This window comes from Simochromis diagramma, unplaced genomic scaffold (assembly GCF_900408965.1).
Source record: "Simochromis diagramma unplaced genomic scaffold, fSimDia1.1 OVJJ01000344.1, whole genome shotgun sequence".
Classification (NCBI taxonomy): Eukaryota; Metazoa; Chordata; class Actinopteri; order Cichliformes; family Cichlidae; genus Simochromis; species Simochromis diagramma.
Genome location: NW_024387375.1, coordinates 5093468 through 5111010, shown reverse-complemented (window position 1 = coordinate 5111010; position 17543 = coordinate 5093468). Strand labels below are relative to the sequence as shown.

The window sequence follows — 17543 nt, the reverse complement described above, 5'->3', positions numbered from 1 at the left end:
AGGTGACTCCTCCCCTCTCACCACATAACAACAAAAACACAATTATCAACAGCAGCAGTTGTCAAGGCTGAACGGAGGTCCCACCTTCGTCCACATCCATTTTGCACTGTTATTAATAGCTATTTATGGGACTTGTTCCAGCTGATGGGCCGTGTGCTGACATTAACAAGCCGTTCAGGCCTTGTAAAGATTGTATCTCCGCTCTCCGCTGAGTGTGTGAGAGTGCTGCTGGATTATGTTTCGGCTGGATTCTTGCTCTCTGTCATGCTCGCTCCCTCATTTTTCCATACTCTCTACAGATCATCTACTCACTCATTCAACCAGCAGTTCCTTCTCTTCAGTTTAAATCTCTCTTCTGCCTTTGCCCCGCCTCCCCTTCTCCCCCCCCCCCCCCTCCCCTCCCCATTCACCTCCTGTGAGGCCGCCCACCCTTGAGAGTGATTAAACGCTGCTGAAGGGCCGTTATGCTAACTAACGCACTAATCATTTAATACACACATTACCACAGGGGCCCTTGTGGCTCAGTCTGCTGACAAGGTCCCAAAACACACTCACGCACACATGCCCACCTCCCCACTTTGCCTATACACCCCACCCCCAAAAACACACAAGAAATTTCAACCCTCTGAAGAAACAGTGTGATCAAGAACTAATTAGGAGATTTTTTTTCCCCTCCATCAGCATTACGTTTAATTCCCAGACCAGCCGTGATCTCGTTTTAACCACAAACCATGAAAAAGTATAACAAATGGATTCGGTCGACTGTCCCCTGCAATGGATTTTATGCAGGAGAAACAGGATGTTTGGGGAGAGAGAAAAAAAAAAACAAAAAACTGCTCACTTGCTTACATGCCATCTTGTTCTCGCTGCCCATAGAGCAGTTGATGTAGCAGCCTGTCTGCCCATGGCCATGGAGCAGCTGCACTATCTGTTAGTGAACTCGAGCGTGCGCAGAGGCTTGTGCATCGCTTGATGAAAGGAGGAACCTGATAAATTTTAATCATGTTAAATTAATTGTCAAAAACTGAATGTTCTAGTTCATGAACAGTGGTGTAATTATTGCATTGGTAAAGATTAGCTACAGGAACAAGAATACAGGGCCCAGTATGTTCAAGATACAAGGATCAAATTGATATGACGACGATATGATGCATGAAGCCTTGCTTTTCCGATCAGCGTGGACTATAATCACTCGCTGAAATTTTATTTTAAAGCCTGATGTGAATTCAGCTGGAATTGGCAGCAACGAGGGTAAATTTCAGTGTATCCCCAAAGTGTGGTTGCTGTTAATCATCCCAGCTGTGTGATTAGGCCCATGGAATACATTTGGAAAATAGAAATACTCCCTCTGCAATGATGTGATGCGAATTCTGCAAATGTGAAATAGTATGGATGGCCGACAGAGCGTAGGTAACGTCTGAATAAGCCCATTACAACTGCTTTCATTTCTCCACTCTTATTTCAAATGTGGGTTTACAGAGATCATAACTTTCACACTGCATGGCTCCTTTGTTATACACTGCTGTTCATTTGTAGCCTTTCACAGTCACTGTAAACGCAGGGCTTATAGTATTGCTTACTCAGATGAAGAAAAATCCTGCAACAACATTGTCTTTTTATTGACAGGAGCTCTCAGGATGCATTCCGATATGCACATTAGTCCACGAATTTTATGCAAAACGGTGTTGAAGGAATTCAACAAAGTAGGTCAATCAATTCATTTAAGCTGATCAATAAGATCCGTTTTTGTGCTCATAAAAGTGAAATATCCACAATCCTCCACTAGGGCTCTGCTTTAAGAGGTCATGTGCCAATCTCCAACGCCCTTGATTCTGTCCAATCCCTTTCCAATACCCTGCATATATCCCAATGTGTTACCAAATCCTCGCTCCAAAAAAAGAAAAATTCTCACTGCTAAGCTAAATAAACACATCACACATGAAAGAGGATTGAGTCAGTGCCAAGTGGGCAAGTAATTATGGGCATGGTCTTAGTTTGGGGGGAGAGAGAGGAGGGGGGAGGAACATAAAAAAGGACCCTCACACTCAGTCAGGTTTTGACTATGCAGCAAACCCCTCTGCCCACATCAGCAGACACAGGCAGACTTTACACTCATCTTGCTGATAGAGCGTAACATCGGAAAGTGCACAATCCCTGCTGCCTGCTCGTTACACACACACACACACACACACACACACACACACACACACACACACACACTAGAAAACCATTAACATTTCTATATTAAGCTCAGTTTTACTGCACATGAAGTTGTCATGTTTAAGCACGTTAGTGAAACACTGAACAAACAGTTCTGTGTTTTCTCGGCTGGATGCTGTTTTTGTATGAAGTGGAAAATAAAAAAAAAATTATACTGAACACTGGTGAGGTCTTTGATTCCCTCATCCTCCTTAAAATATATATAAAAAATGCTTCCAATGTCCACTTCTTTCTTTCATTTTTGTTTCTAAATCGAATTCAAACTTGTTAAGTTTCTCGCATTGGATGGTGTGGACTACAGGAGTCAAACTGTCATGCCACATTTCCATAGGGCAAATATATTCATAGCTGTAAAATGCTGCCGCTCTCTTCACCATATCTCCAGGTTTCCTGGGAAGTTAGCTTGTTGACCAAGGGTTAAAAGAGGTGGACACTTTCTCCACAATATGAATGTTAATGTATAAACTCTAACCATCCGAGCTGCCTGAATTATTTGCAGTTAGGACTGTCAGTGCTTAACCAGTCCAGCTACGTGATACTTGCTAGCATGTACTCTGGAGTTTATGTTACCGTCCTGACTAAAGATAGCAGATAGCTAGATTAATAGATGGCTAAATAGAACTACGAAGACCCTTCATTTTCATAATGAAAAGCATGGTGACATGTGTCACTATCTATCCGAGTCACCACAGCGATCACAAACAGCAACAGCGTGTGCAGACTGGCAGAAAGGAGTGGGCAGTGCCTTGGCAAGTTTCAGAGCTGAACAAAGAAGTCAGAAAGGACAAACATGGCAGAAAAAAAATCCTAAATAAAAGAAATCTAAAAAGTCTTATCCTTGCAGTTACTTATGCTGCATATTTTTAACTAAATTTCCTGTTTTCTATTTATTATCACAGGGTTTCTATCCTTTTCACTAAAAACAATTTTTTTTTAAATTTTTTTAATTTTTTATTTTTTATTTTTTTTTAAACAAAATTTTAAAAAATGCTTCGCTACATGTTATTTTAATGATTTTGATAAAGTTTATTAGGCTTAAAACTTTGGAGGTTGATTACTGTTTACAAAAATGTTTTTTCAAATTAAAAACAGGCTTCTCTACAGGGGTTTAAGCCATCTGGCATTCAACTGGGATTTTCCTTCTATCTTGTTTGACATCAGTGACAGACATAATACGTACACACAAACCTTACAAATTAGTCTGACAAGGAGACAAAACCCTAAAAGTGAAGATAGAAAACCTGGTAAATGAACACAATCCACATTTTGCATTACAAGACTCAAGAAGAAAATGCATTTCCTTTAGATAATGTAAATACTTCAGTGAACAGCCTGCAGACAACCATCAAGCATGAAAAACTGCTGGGTTTGGGGCCTTCAGGCTCAGCCTCTGAGGTCAACACTCTCTGGCTCTCCTTGGCTCGACTTTGAAAGATTTTACTTTTCATTTAAGAGGGAAAAAAACTACTTAATATATTCTATAACTGCTCATTACAACACCAGCGCTATTTTTGAATCTGCACTGTCTAGTTTTTAGTCGAGGAAGGAACGTGGTCTGTGCAGGGGAGCATTAAGTGGGCTGTAATGTCTGTGTGATTGCTGTAACAGCCCTGCTTGGCTTGGCTGGACTGGCCCACAGCAGCAGTCCCTGTCCTGGTTCATTTGGTCGTCTGGTCAGCTGTAAAGACGATTGGAACAGATTGCCAACACTCCCTAGAGAGACTTCAACACCGACTTGGCCAAGAAGCCTCTTGCACACTGCTCCACACGCGTGTGCTCTCACATGAATGCACAGACAGGCCGCTGCAGTAACTTGGGGAGCCCAGTCTTTCCACATTCTTTTGAACTCCCGTTTCAAAAGAGGAAGTCTGCTAACATGTTCGCCCGGCGGAATTTGGCACGGGTAGCCACGTTCGCAGCGAGGAGGAAGAGGCTGCGCTCGACATGAAATGAGCGTCTCTCCATCCTACCGCTGCGGTAATATTAGTAATCGCTGATAAGAGTCACGGGTAAACAAATCCCATTACCAATGGCCATCAGACCCAAGGTGTATGTATGTGTGTTCATCACTCCTAATGAAATTCCTTCCACTCGTCTGCAGGCAGAGAGAGGCCTTCTATCTGACTAATTCACTCTAATTACTCTAATGAGCCACAGGTGATGATACAGTGAGACTGATTAATTAAATGGGAGGCCCCAATCAGGCATGTCTTATTATGCCAATCATATTGACTACAGCCTAAATGAGATAACAGGAGACAGACGCACTTTAATTGAGGTATCAAAACTTTGTGGAATTTCTTTTGCCCTCACGCTCCGACGATGACGAGACAGATAGGCTGGTGGAATGACAACAAAGTTATTGTTATGTACACAGTGTGAAGTCGATCTGCAGCTGCCGTCTGTGCTGCCAGGAGCGTACGGTGACCAGGAGTGCACGCCGAGGAGAGAACAGCGCACAAGGATTTGCTTCAGCTCCTTCTCTGTAGAATAATTGGGACTGTAACTGCTAGAAACACTTTGTTTACACCCCGTCTGCAGTCACACATGCCAAGTAGACTGCCACTACTCCTTTAGTCCAAACACCATGTAGGTTAACTGCGCCACATTCGGTGCATGTTTTACACATTAATCTAACGGAGTACCACCCTTGAATTCGAGCCAGGCGTAGAAAGGGACAGACAAAAATACATCCGCTTCTTCTCAGTAATATTAACACCATATTAGTCAGACTACAGAGGAGGGTACTGTTAAAAAAAACAAAAACATATTAGCTTTCTTGTGTTCATTACAACGTGAGAAGCCTTTTCCTGCCTCTGTGCTTGGCAACATGACACAGATGTTTAAGAGATGAAGTTTTCTGTCTTGCCAGTGCAGTCGCTAATCTTTCCTTTTATCTCCGACATGTCTGAGGCTGTTATGTGGTTATGATAGTAAACAGTAAAGGCGTCTGGAAAGATGTCTTATCTGAAATCTACGAGGCCTACCTTTCAAACTCCCAGCACAGCTTTCCACCCCCTATGCGGCTGACTGTTTTGTATGCCAAACCCACTGTGTGTGGGGGTGGAGTCGCGGGGTGGCAGCTCAGTCAGGAGCGACAGCCACGCTCGCTACAACGACACGGTACATGATCACAGATCACAGGCACGCCCCCTCAAAACACAGCACAACAGCAGCACAGATAAGAGACTTACAATCCTGGCTGCCTGTCTGCCTTTCTACCTTTGACATAGCGGGATGCACAACTTTAAATGTGCCAGCAGATACTGTGTTCACAAAACCACACAGAGTTTGAAGACGCAACTTGTATCTACCTGAATCTCTGTTTTTTGGTTTTTTTTGTTGGGTTTTTTTTTTTTTTGGGGGGGGGGGGGGCCTTGCTTTTCCTCTCACCCATTGGAGTGAAAGCCACAAAGTTTTCCTCACTACAAGAGTTTTACTGACAACTGAGGAGCACTTTTTTTTTTTTTTTTTTGGTGTGTGCTTTTGTGAAACGGTGTGCAGGTCTCTTGTGTTTACGTGCAGAGCGGCTGGGGGCGGGGGTCAGCCTAACACTCTCCATAGTCTAACAAGACGCTTGTGGTCCCTGAGCGTTTTGCTCCTTTTTTTGAACACAGATCCATATCTACCAACAGCACAGGAGCTGTCAAGACTCACCTCAGCGATGCTGACGCAAGCCTGGATCAAAAACAGCCTTTTTACACCGCAGCTTCGTTTGTATTGATCCATGTTTCTCTGCTGAGAGACTGGTTGTTGTTTTATCTCCCCAACATCCAAGCCTTAACTCTCCTGAAGCTTACTGAGAGCTAGTCATTATTTTGCCTGACCTATCATCTGACAAGGGGATTCAGAAGCCCGGCCTGAGCCTAAATACAAATATAATGAGACTAAGATGGTTTCTGGCATGGAAGAAGTGCAGCTCACTTGGTCTCATTTTGCAGAGTTCGAATTTAGCTGGAGGCCTGTGTCACAAAGGGTGAGTGGTGTGGAGTGTGCAATGGGAGGAGAGGGGTATGGCGATATGCTAGGGTGTAATGCATTGGTGAAAGGGCAAGATTTTTCATCCCTGCGTTTACAGGGTGGAACGGCTAGGATATTGAGATCTGAGATAGGATCAGAGGGTAGTGAGCTGTTTCAGCTACGATAAAGGCCACGCATTACAAACACAGCGCTGATAGAGAGAGAGCGAGAGAACCAGAGAGACATAGAAAGAGAGAGAGGGTGAGAGTATCGCACCTCTCATCCCTGAATTAATGCCTCCACTCTGCCAGGAAGCCATTCTGTGCCAGTGAGAGGAGATTGGGGAGGGGATGAGTGCACAGATACGGACTAAAAAATGGAAACTGCGATCATGGAGAGGGGCGATAGGGATTAATCAAGTCTGGAAGAAGAGTGTGGCTCTTCAGGCCCGGTAGCACACACACACGAGCCCGGGGCCCGACAATTTTAGAGTGCCGCCATTACTTTAAATGACTTCAAATGCAGGTACGAGCAACAATTGGCGGATAATCGCGTTTTTTCCTGGCTCGGACCTGGCCATTTGGGAGAGGTGAGTACACACCCAAGCACGGCCGGTGGCACAGGTTGCGCCTAAATTGTTTCATAAAGTTAAGGCAAACAGCCTGTGCTACTTGAATTAAAAACAAGTCTGTTCATTTCCCTGATATTTTTGGCAATTTGATAAATAAAAATGTATTTTAAGCTTGGAAAGATTAAACCCCCACTTAAAATATTTTTATCACAGTCCCAGTGAATTTCTGTTGGTGGAAGGCCCAAACCTCTTCAGTGGAAGCCAGAATGTTTTATATGCAAGGTTAAAAAAAAAAAACCCTGATAATGACATAAAAAAAAAAAAAAAAAAAAATCACAGGTGCAAGATAGCAGTGTAACGGTGCAAACGTCCACACCTTTTTAGCTTTCAAAGTCTGTGAGCTCTGACAATGGAGCAGTGTTCAAAGTTCCTCTAATTCAGTTAAGATTTGATCTGTTCTCAATTCGTTAGCCTATTTGATTTGTTGTAATTCACTTTGACTTCCATATAAGGACGAGGAGCAGCTTCGCACTGTTGGCACAGTTACAAGACAGTGAAGAAAAAAAAAAAGAAAAAGAGAGAAAGAAAAAAAAAAAAAAAAAAGGTGTGCATCACTCTCATGTGCCTCTGGTACATTAAATCCCTGCTCTGCGTGATGCCCTTTTTCCACATTTTAATTTAGCCTCGTCTATCTGTTGTATCCAGTAATTTTCTAGACGCCTGATGACACATCAGCGTGAGCTGTGCCACAGCCTATAAACGCAGCATGTTGATTTCTTCGCATAAATTAAAAGCATACATCAAAATGCCTCATTAGTTTAGACATATCTGTATGTCGAGACTCTTTAATGTGTCCAGTCTGTGCTGTCACTACTTTCTAGTGTGGCCTTGCGTCCTGACTGAGTTTGACACCCATGGTCTATACAATCAACGTCAACAGAACATGTCCTGGGGCTTAGTCTTACTCAGCCTTTATGAGTAAGAGTTTGCTCTGTTCTGCTTGCATGACTTTTGAGAGGAAAAGGCAGAGGAACACAGTGCAAAAGAGAGAATGAGCATAGCTAATCCTTACAGTAATGACAGAATAATTAGCTTGCGTTAGGCTAAGTAATGGGTTGTAATTATATCATTTATTCTGTGTTGAGAGAATGTGATATAAAGCCTGCACAATGAAGGAAGAGGAATTGAGCTCAGTGGGAAGTAGGATGGAGCATGTGTAAGAGCGCAGGCTCTTTCTATTGATTGATCCAAACATCAAACGAACCACTAGAGTAATGGGGGGAGTGAAGGACAGCTAAAAGCTATTTGGAGCCTTCACTGCATAAAAGACTTGACCTGTTCCACACAGCCTACATATCAAAACCATCAAACAGCAATCAATAGACCAAAGCGGTCAACTCAACAAACCGTCACCCTACTAAAACATCAAACCCCCGGCCCAAGCGTCAGATGATAGGCTACACTCAGCTTATCCATTACCATCAGATAAAGAGGAGATAAAACACAGAGCCTAATCCTTTCATGTGTCGTGACAGCCACAGCAGCCTCCGAGGCATTCCTTCAGTCTGGCTCTCAAATAGTTTTATGGCGGAAGGCAGCCATTCAGTCAGCCAGCCAGGGCTGTTCTGGTCTGTTTGTCTTATTTCACAGTTTACACGCTGTTTTATAGGTAGTTATTATGGTCGCCATGGTGATGCCATACGTTTTTATGGTCTTTTGGTCTGAGGGCAGAGAGTGTAATAAACGAAAAAACACACACACGCGAAAACAAAGACTCACAAAACACACTCCTGCTGTGGAAAGGTCTCCCGTCCCTCCCTTCCTCCCTCCCTCCCTCACTCACTCTTTATCAGTCGCACCAAATGCCTATCTCTCCTACTTTCTGCTTCATGTGAAACATGGATAGGCTAGCGTAGATTTGTCCTCACTCATTCCACATCTGGAGCTGATCAGAGGGCCTCCTGGAAGTTGAGGCCTCTGGGCCTATTAATAACCATACCACTGAACTCAGGGTCAGACAGCAGTCAGCGGATGAGCCTGTGTCTACTAAACACAGTCCCTTCCCCCTTCCTCAAGAGGCAACTCTCACTTTTATTTTTTCCCACCCCCGTTTTTAAAAGCTCAGCAATGTACAGCCAATTTTATGATTTTTAACTGGGGCACACAGACTCCTCCAACTCGAGCAGGAGCTCACAAATTATACGCAAAGAGCTAAACAACGCCTAACGTTTCAAACCTCTCACCTCGGTAATTTAGCTTTAAAACTAAAACAGATACGCGGCAGCAAAACCGCCTGCGTAAACTGTGACACCGTTTTCTCTCCTCTTCTCTTTTTCACCCCCATTTTCACACAAGTTCAAGTTCAAGGAGGCTAGACAGATGGTGAAGTCATCATCTGTTAGCTCTAAAGGTTAGGCCAGTCAGACAGCCCAGGTCATACTGGGGTCTTCAGGGTCAGAGTTCATCCAAACCCTGACTCCAGTCAGACAGCTGCTCGGGTCAAAGGTCAGAAAGAGGTTAACGTACCGTCTGAGGACGCTCAATGAATTTAGCAGATACAGGACGTTCTTCGTATACAATTTCCCAAAGCCATGGACCGGCCTTTAACTAGGGTTAAAGTAGCAAGGACCCACTGCATCCACTGATGTCCACTATAAATAAAGTTTTCACTTCATTAACATGACTCAAATTAGAAAGATTTCTTTTGTGGTTCACCTCAACAGCACACAAATTCTCCTGACTTGAATAAAAGTTTTGCCAACCTAAGAAAGAACTAAAAGTAAACCAGTGAACACTGTACCAAATGCAGAAAACCATTTGTTAAGCACAACCCACCCCCATGCAACACACACACACACACATATATATACACACGCACCTGTGAATACAGGGTAGTTGAATCATCATAATCGGTGGTAGTTTTCTGCTGAGCCCAGCCAGCAGTCTGTGTTATTTTTAGAGGGCTGACACAGAAGCAGGCCGTCCATTTACTCCGTGAGCTGGCAGCAGGACTATCGCAGCTCTGGTTGCTTTTAAACTACCAAAATGGGAATGAGCTCAACACAAACACGGCAAAGGTGTGGACACTTACTGAAATTAAGTTAGCTCATATTCAGAGCCATTACTTAAACATTAGCGGCCTTATAACATAAAACTGTGCATGGAAAAAAACAAGAGAGCCTAAATCCACACACAGCTACTGAGGGACAGGCAATCAATAAAACTCTTTACCTAATCTAACATCTATAACCGGCTCCTTATTAAAACATGCCATTTCTAGCCCTCATATTCTGGGAGAATAAAGGCTAGAAAGTGTACAGAAAAGAAAAACAATAAATTTCTACACCTATTCTTAGATTGATGCAATGAGTCCAGCAACAAAACCCCTGATGGACTGAATAAGAAAGTGAAAAAGGAGACTGTAACGGAAAGTAAATTGGAGTGAGAGCCGAGTCTAAAGGGTGAAGGCTTTTCCCACCTGACTCCACTGATGTATTGAGCCTTAGGGCCGGCTATGGATCTAGCAACTGAAGCCATGATTGACATTGAAAATTACACAGAGTGAGCTATTAGCAGATAGCTGCCCATATCATAATTCAATCCCTTCACCATCAAAGTGCACCAATATCATAATTCAATACTGAGAACCATTAGCCCGCAGCATACCAATATCATAATTCAATCTAGAGGCCATCAGCCCTTGCCAATATCATAATTCAATACTTGGACCATTAGGACACACCAATAGGCCTATTAGAATTCAATACCTATGGTCAATGATCTAACAGGACACTGATACTGGTGTCATGGGTTGACATGGGATAAGGTCTGCATAAGGTTCCTCAGACCCTATTTAGCCGAGACGCCTTGATAACAGTGAGATAAACAGCACTAAAATTAGGTAGGACAAGTGGTTCACCAATAGCTTGGATACAGCAGTCAAGCGAAGGCCACAGAGTAACGGGGTTTTGGCCTTAATCCAAAAGAAAGAAGAAAAAGAAAATCGCCAGGGCCGTGACAGGTTTTTAGGTTTTTAAGTGGGGATTTATTTACTCAAGATGAAAGTAGGTTTTTATTTATTAAAACACCAAAAAAAAAATAAGAGGAAAATGCAGTCTGTTCTAGATTAAGGCAACACAGACTCTTTGCATTAAATATATGTACACCAGCCGTGCTTCTGTGTGGAGTCACCCCCCCCCGAAAAGGCCCACTTTGAGGCAGGAAAAACCCTGGAGTCTCTGCTGCAGAAACTGATTTTGACACACTCGTGTAGAACTACATTAGTCAAACCGTTAAAAAACATGGCCCCCAGTGTGTGACCATCTGCAGTTGGGCTAAATTATCACATTGTGGTACCTTGTGGAAATGAGACTCCATTTCGTTTTCTGGTCTGCTGCCTCTGTTTATGTTTCCATGTTAACATCTTGTTTAAACTCTTCGAAATGCCTCAAATCTCACCCAGACGCTTCTTGCCGGGTCATCAGAAATCTGCTACTTAACAACCAATCAAACAGCTTCTAAAAGCTCAGATTTCCTCAGCTGCTTTAAGTCAGTTTTTTCACAAAAGCATTATTCACGGGGGGTGGGTTCTCACCACACATTTCTGAGGTTACCACGCTTAATTGTAATCTTCATTTATTGCATGTGGAGTGGAAAATGACTCTGGAGATTGTAAAGTAAGGCAAAGACTAAAAAACACAATTAATTACTTGAATGATAGAAGATCAGGGAATGGAGGAGATTTAAAGAATTTTACAGTAGCGCCCCTAAATGTTGTTTGACAGGTACACATTAAAAATATGAGGTTCAATCTGTAGGTCACGTGCATGTAAAAACATCACATCAGGCCACCGTCATGAAGGTTAGCTCATTAAAAACATATGGGAGGTATGTAAAACATATGTAAGTACATATAAAAAAAGGGGTATGAGTGGACTGCTTTGTTATAAAAGTGGATCTAAGCCTCCAGTCGGTGTTCACCTCTCTCTCTGCATTTTGACTTTCGCAGCAAACTCAAGACAAGACGCATTTCCCTCTCGGGAATGCAGGATTTCTGTTTACTGAAAACCTTAGGCTTAATATTACAAGATGAACACCAGACTCTGCAGGAATACATCAGCCTCTGAGGCGCCGTTTCAAGTGCGCGCTTGATTTTTAAATAAAGTGGGCATCATCCTGGAACAAGTGGAAAGAGCCAGTATATTCCACAGCGAGCCTAAAGAGAAGTGTCCGCTCACAGTAGCCCCTTGCTCTCTCTGCTGGAATACAGAGCAGCGCGATAATGGATGCTTCTGTCATGAGATACGGTGAAACTCTATGATGCTGTAGGTGAGAGAGACTCCAAGTGGGTCTGTAAATAATGCCTGCCACTTGAAAATAGGTCTCTGCAAACTGCCCCCTTATGCTCTTGCTGCTGGTTGTTGGGTGTAAGTTTTTGTATTATGCATTGGAAAAAAAAGAAAAAGAAAAAAGAAAAAGAAAAAGAAAAAGCAGGAAGGCGGACGATTTTTACATGGGCCCACATTTTGATCCTGGATAAAGTTTCTCTAAATATTATCACAGCTTCCAAACTTTACAGTGATACTGTTAAGGGTGCAAGCTACTGATCTGAGCTGGTAAACATATTGCCTACAAAGAGTTATAACAGAGATTTTATTTACTGCTGATGTATGAAAACACTTTTTTAATATATTGACACCCTTATTTTTGTGATTTATTTGCGTCGTTTAAGTAGTTTAGTGTTTGAGCTGAATACACACTGATAAAAACAGAGATTGGTAAAAATGCATTCCCTAATATTCAGAAATTATACCTCACACACTCATAAACTAACACTATAAAAACCAGGGAGTATATTAACCCCCAAAGGCATAACTGTTGTAAGAAAAACAAGAAAAAATGTGAGGAAATGTGAACATTTTCATGTCGTATCCACGCCCTGCGCTCAAATCATAGCAGATTTTCCGTTTTACCTCACGTTTTCAACATAATAAATGTTGTCTTGGGTTAAACAAAACTGAACTTTAATGTAATTAAACCGTAGTACCACAACGGAATTACTATAAAGGAGACAATTATTTCATTTGGTTTTTGGTTTTCTGATGGAAAGAGGAAAAAAAATGACAAAGATGAACACAAAAACATGAGGTTATATTTTTATATAGCAGAGACTTTTTCAAAAAGGTAAAAAATCTGTTTGGTGCGCACTTTTGCATAAAGCCTGAATTGAGAGCTGCTGACTCCATCTGTTTGGCTGCCCCTATTTTTAGACTCCTGTTAAGTGCTTTGTATCTTTTGTTCAAACATCAGATGACACTGGTCCAAATTTCATTTACCCTGCCAAAGTTAAAATAACAAACAAACAAAAAGAAAAAAAAAAAAGTCAGATTATGCCTCTCATGCAGGAATACATTTAATATTTATAATAAATCGGATGAAGTGAATCTAAACTAGACACTCGTCTCTTCGATTCAGAGGGAGGGTGAAGAAAACCGAGCCCGAGAGTGACGTACGCGTAATCGCTGAGGAGTTGGGGAGTAGGGGCCTCTGCTGAGAATTAACCAGTGATAAGGTCCATGAGAAGTTTGAGTTTTATTTCCTCCCCCTGACTTTTCTGAGAGCTGCACCTTGTTGTCTCCACACGTTTACACTATAACCTCTCAGAAAGTAAGATGACAAAGCTTCCCACCAGAGTAGACGGAGGACAGCCCAAAGACCTGACATGCACTCGTCCTTCTGTCTGACTCATGCTTAGTCGCTCACCACCCACCGACACACAGTGAAACCTCAGTCCCAATGCCAGGTTTTGTCACTGGGCAGAGAAGCGGTTGGCTACAGTAAAAGCATGACGTGATGCCCCCCTTCCTCTATGCTCCCCCAGCCTGTGCAGCAACAGAGGGGTAAAAATATCCCACCAGTGAGTTCAGACAACCAGCTCATAAATTAACACTAAAACTCCTGCAGACAACAGCGAGCCAGTCGCTGAGAGATTTAAACCACTCAGGTTGCCACTGACCATGGCTCTGGGATCAACTTACAAAACCCTTTTCCAAAATTTACCCATTAGGAGGTGGTGAATAAGAACTGGGGTCTATATCAGCTTTCATCCAAGTCACTATTTAGCTGTCCGCTAACATAGTGAACTATTTTTCAAAATGGCTCTGGGGGTGCGTTGTTCCAGGAAATGTTATGAGGTGAGATGTAGGCTATTAGGCCTAAATTGGGAATTGTGTATAACAGAATGGTCTGTTCCTAATTTTCCTCGCTTTCACAGAAAATACGCAAACCATAGGTATATAGGCCCAGCTATTCACTCATATCTTATTAAGGCTCGCCTGTAATGAAGCGCAATCTCTCACCGCTCTCAAGCAGAAACGCAATGTTCCAGCAAACTGCTTGACTGGGTCAAAAAAAAAAGGAAGAAAAAAAAAAAAAAGGAAAAGGAAAAAACAACAGGAGAGAAGAGTGATGATCCCCTCTAAAGAAACTCAACTCTGTAATGGACGGACAGGGATTACAGACGTTAAAGCCTTCTCCATCTGTAATTCACTGTCACCCTGCCATCATCTCTGAATCACTGATCCACTTTGCAAGTGTGCAAGACCTTGCTAAAAGCATCACTGTTGCACCCATTTGTGTTTGTAGTGGTGGTGGTGCTGGTGCTGGTGGGGGGGGGGGGGGAGGGAAGAGAGGGAGAGGGAGAGAGAGAGAGAAAAAAAGGCATGCAGAGAAGACAAGTTAACAGCTCGCTGTGCTGTTTCAAAGCACTCTCTGTCCTGTAACAACCACCTAGCTAGTTTCTCACACAGGGAATGGGACACACTGATCAAATAGGATTTTAATGAACATCAGCAGTCGGAGCCTGAGGAATACACGCTATGATGGCTTAAAGCTACTGACATCTAGCTTGAGTTGGATTTTCATCATCAAAAGAAACAAGAAAAGAAAACATTCCTTTGCTGGTGCTTCTCGCACAGACAAATCAGGCTGCGAGTCTAAGTGTACGGCGCGAACTGCCCGTCGATTACAAGGAGAGGAAAGCAAATTCGAAAGCAAGTGGCTGACAGAGCCGTGTGTAGACCACGATCATATCATGCTAACCCCCACATTATCCTCCCAAAAAGAAGAAATAAAATGGATAAGAAAAAGGTCCTTATCTGAAGGCTTTCCTCTAGGAGCCTCTCAGTGGGAGGGAGAGTAAATAAGATGTCATCAATAATAGACAGTGAATGTTCTGCTCGCTCTCTCTCTCACACACACACACACACACACACACCAGCTCCGACTGATTCCTATCCTGCAGACAGGCCTGCCAACCGCCAGCCTTTTTGCACACGCTCAGATTCACTGTCCTGACTAATCGCTTGTGATAGGGGCCTTTGCCATAATTACCCAGGGCCTTATCACAAACTTATGCGATGCATTTTTCATGTCCTGGCTGCTGGCAGTGCCTTCACTGTCCGTGCTGGCAGTCAATCTACGAAAAAAAGACTGATCTCAGACAAATTCACACACACACGTACACACACCAGTTCAGAGTGGGCAGAATAGGTGAAAGCAGGGTGAAGGGCCAGAGGAGAAAGAGAGAGAGAGGAGAGGAGAGAGAGAGGGGAAAAAATATAAAAGGAAGGGAGGGGGAGGGAGGAGAAGGAGCGAAAGATTGGAAGGGAGCAGGAAGGGGGTGGGAGATAGATAGTGAGGAAAGACAAGAGAAAGCAGTCTCAATTTTTTTTTTTTTTTTACATAATGCATGAACAAGGGGGCATGAGTAGGAGGACTGAACAGGATCAAATAAATAGGAGAAGTGAAGCCTTGATGATGTGGCGTAAGTGCAACACAAAGCCCCGCTGGGAAGACTTGTTCACTGTCCTTTTGTCTACCCAGTCATAGGGGCATCATGACCTAAATAAAAGTTTAAACCCCAAAGCCCGTGCGGTTTGCAAAATAAATGTATGAACAATTGGGCCAAGCCTACATAATGCAATCTTTATGTTAATGACGACGGCAACTGGGGCTACTAATATTCATAAAACTGTGATTTAAAATTCAGCAATGCATGTAAAATGCCACGGGAAAACACAACAGTGCCATTGTCTACACGTCTTGTGATAGGTCAAACACGCTCTAATATACACAGGCTATATTCACGCAATGAATAAGGCCCAATATTTTCCTCGTACCCCCCCCCCCTTCTTTCTTTCCCTTCCTGTGCCACGGATCTATCTCCTCCGTGCACGCCGAGATTAGCGAACGTGCGCGCGCGAGCGAGCTCGAGCGTGCGAGGCTGGGACATTTCTGGGAGTTGATCATAATCACAAGGTCATGATCTATCACATTTCCAACGTTCGTGTTTTTAATTGCGTCGCGTCAACAAACACTGTCCCGTCCTGTCCACTTCCCACAGACGTGGCAACGTCTGTGAAAACCTCACTGTGTGTGTAATTGCCGTCAGGGGAAACCGAGAGAAAAAAAGACGAGTTCATCAAGCATAATCTCTGACACGACTTTAACATAAACTGTTTCACAGCCGTTAGCCGATAAGGTTGCTAATGTTGCCGTCCGCTTTCAACTAAACTTACCGATATGACAGTTAAAAGCAGAGGGGGGAAAACACAACTAAAAACACTGTTGTGTGTCTGTGCTGCCCGTCTCAACGGTTGGTGTCACCACAGCGCCACCGTATAATAAGTCGCACTTATTTTTCCCCCTCCGAAATTATCCAACCTTACAACGGCTAAAGCGTCGGGCTAACTACGGCTACTGGCTCCGGTAAAAGTTGAAGAACACGCAATAAAGATAGCCAGCCGTGAGCTTTCCGCTAAAGCGCCGCCGTTTGGCTTTTATTTCGGCGCATCCCCGCGGCGTCGCCCCGGCTTGCCCAGTTGCAGTGTCCGATCGATGTTGAATTGAACAAAGAGGATCAATTTCTGATCAGCAAGAGAGCCACTTTCATCAATGTGAGGAAGAGGTCTTGAATTCTCTTCCGAAACACCTCCGAGGCGGTCGCGGAAAAAGACCCGAAACCCGGCCGCCGAAAGAGGCAAGGGGGCCGAAACGAAAAGAAGCGGAGGCGATTTAAACAGAGGCTGAACTGACCTGTAGTTGTTGTAAGTCAAAGCGCTTCCAATATTGAAACATCGATCCTGCATTGGCCGCCATCTTGAGACATATTGAGACAGGAATGAGATGCTGATAGAGAGCGCGGGGGTTGGAGTTCAGTGGAGAGGACCGGGCGGCCGGAACACCCGGAACGGATCACATCCGCTACCCGCCCCTGCAGCAGCTGGCTCACGGAGCGGAGTCACCTTCCAGGAGTGTCACCTTAATAACGCCATTATAATTGCTTAAATAGCATTTTATCAACATTCAGATATTACAGGTAAACAAGCGAATCGGCATTAAATTACTCCTAATTTTATCGCGCTGAAATAGGCGAAGTTGTTCAGCGCCAGATGAGCCCGTGGTTCGTGCTGTAGCTTGTTTTTAATCAGTGTGCGTGTGTGTGTCTGTGTGTGTGTGTGAGTGTTACGGAGAGCAAAGATCATACAAAAATAATGCCAGGAGGCTACTTGGAAGCCATATCTAAGATAAATAAATAAATAAATATATCCCACCGGGGGAAGCAGCCAGGACCAGTGTTGTTCCTACTGACTTTACTGTGCGGGAAGATCATTTCAAACCACAGTTAAATCATTTTTATTTTCTTTTTTTTACACCTACAGTCAGTGTGCCAGCAAATTCAGCCAGCATTAGAAAAAAAATCAACTTCCTTTCAGTGGTAGTTTATGCATTT

General features: G+C 43.4%; 1 protein-coding gene across 3 annotated transcripts in view; it reads right to left on the bottom strand.

The window, feature by feature from the left end:
* The window catches only part of cux1b (cut-like homeobox 1b), a 62284-nt gene extending 45301 nt beyond the window's left edge, over positions 1-16983 (bottom strand). Inside the window, exon 1 of one of the 3 annotated variants that reach the window (XM_040009261.1) lies at positions 16847-16983. In XM_040009261.1, coding sequence (XP_039865195.1) covers positions 16847-16909 — 63 coding nt within the window. In that variant the 5' untranslated portion in view covers positions 16910-16983. The remainder of the gene's footprint in view (positions 1-16846) is intronic. The other 2 variants (XM_040009262.1, XM_040009263.1) reach the window with 2 other exon arrangements.
* Positions 16984-17543: the final 560 nt, after the last annotated feature.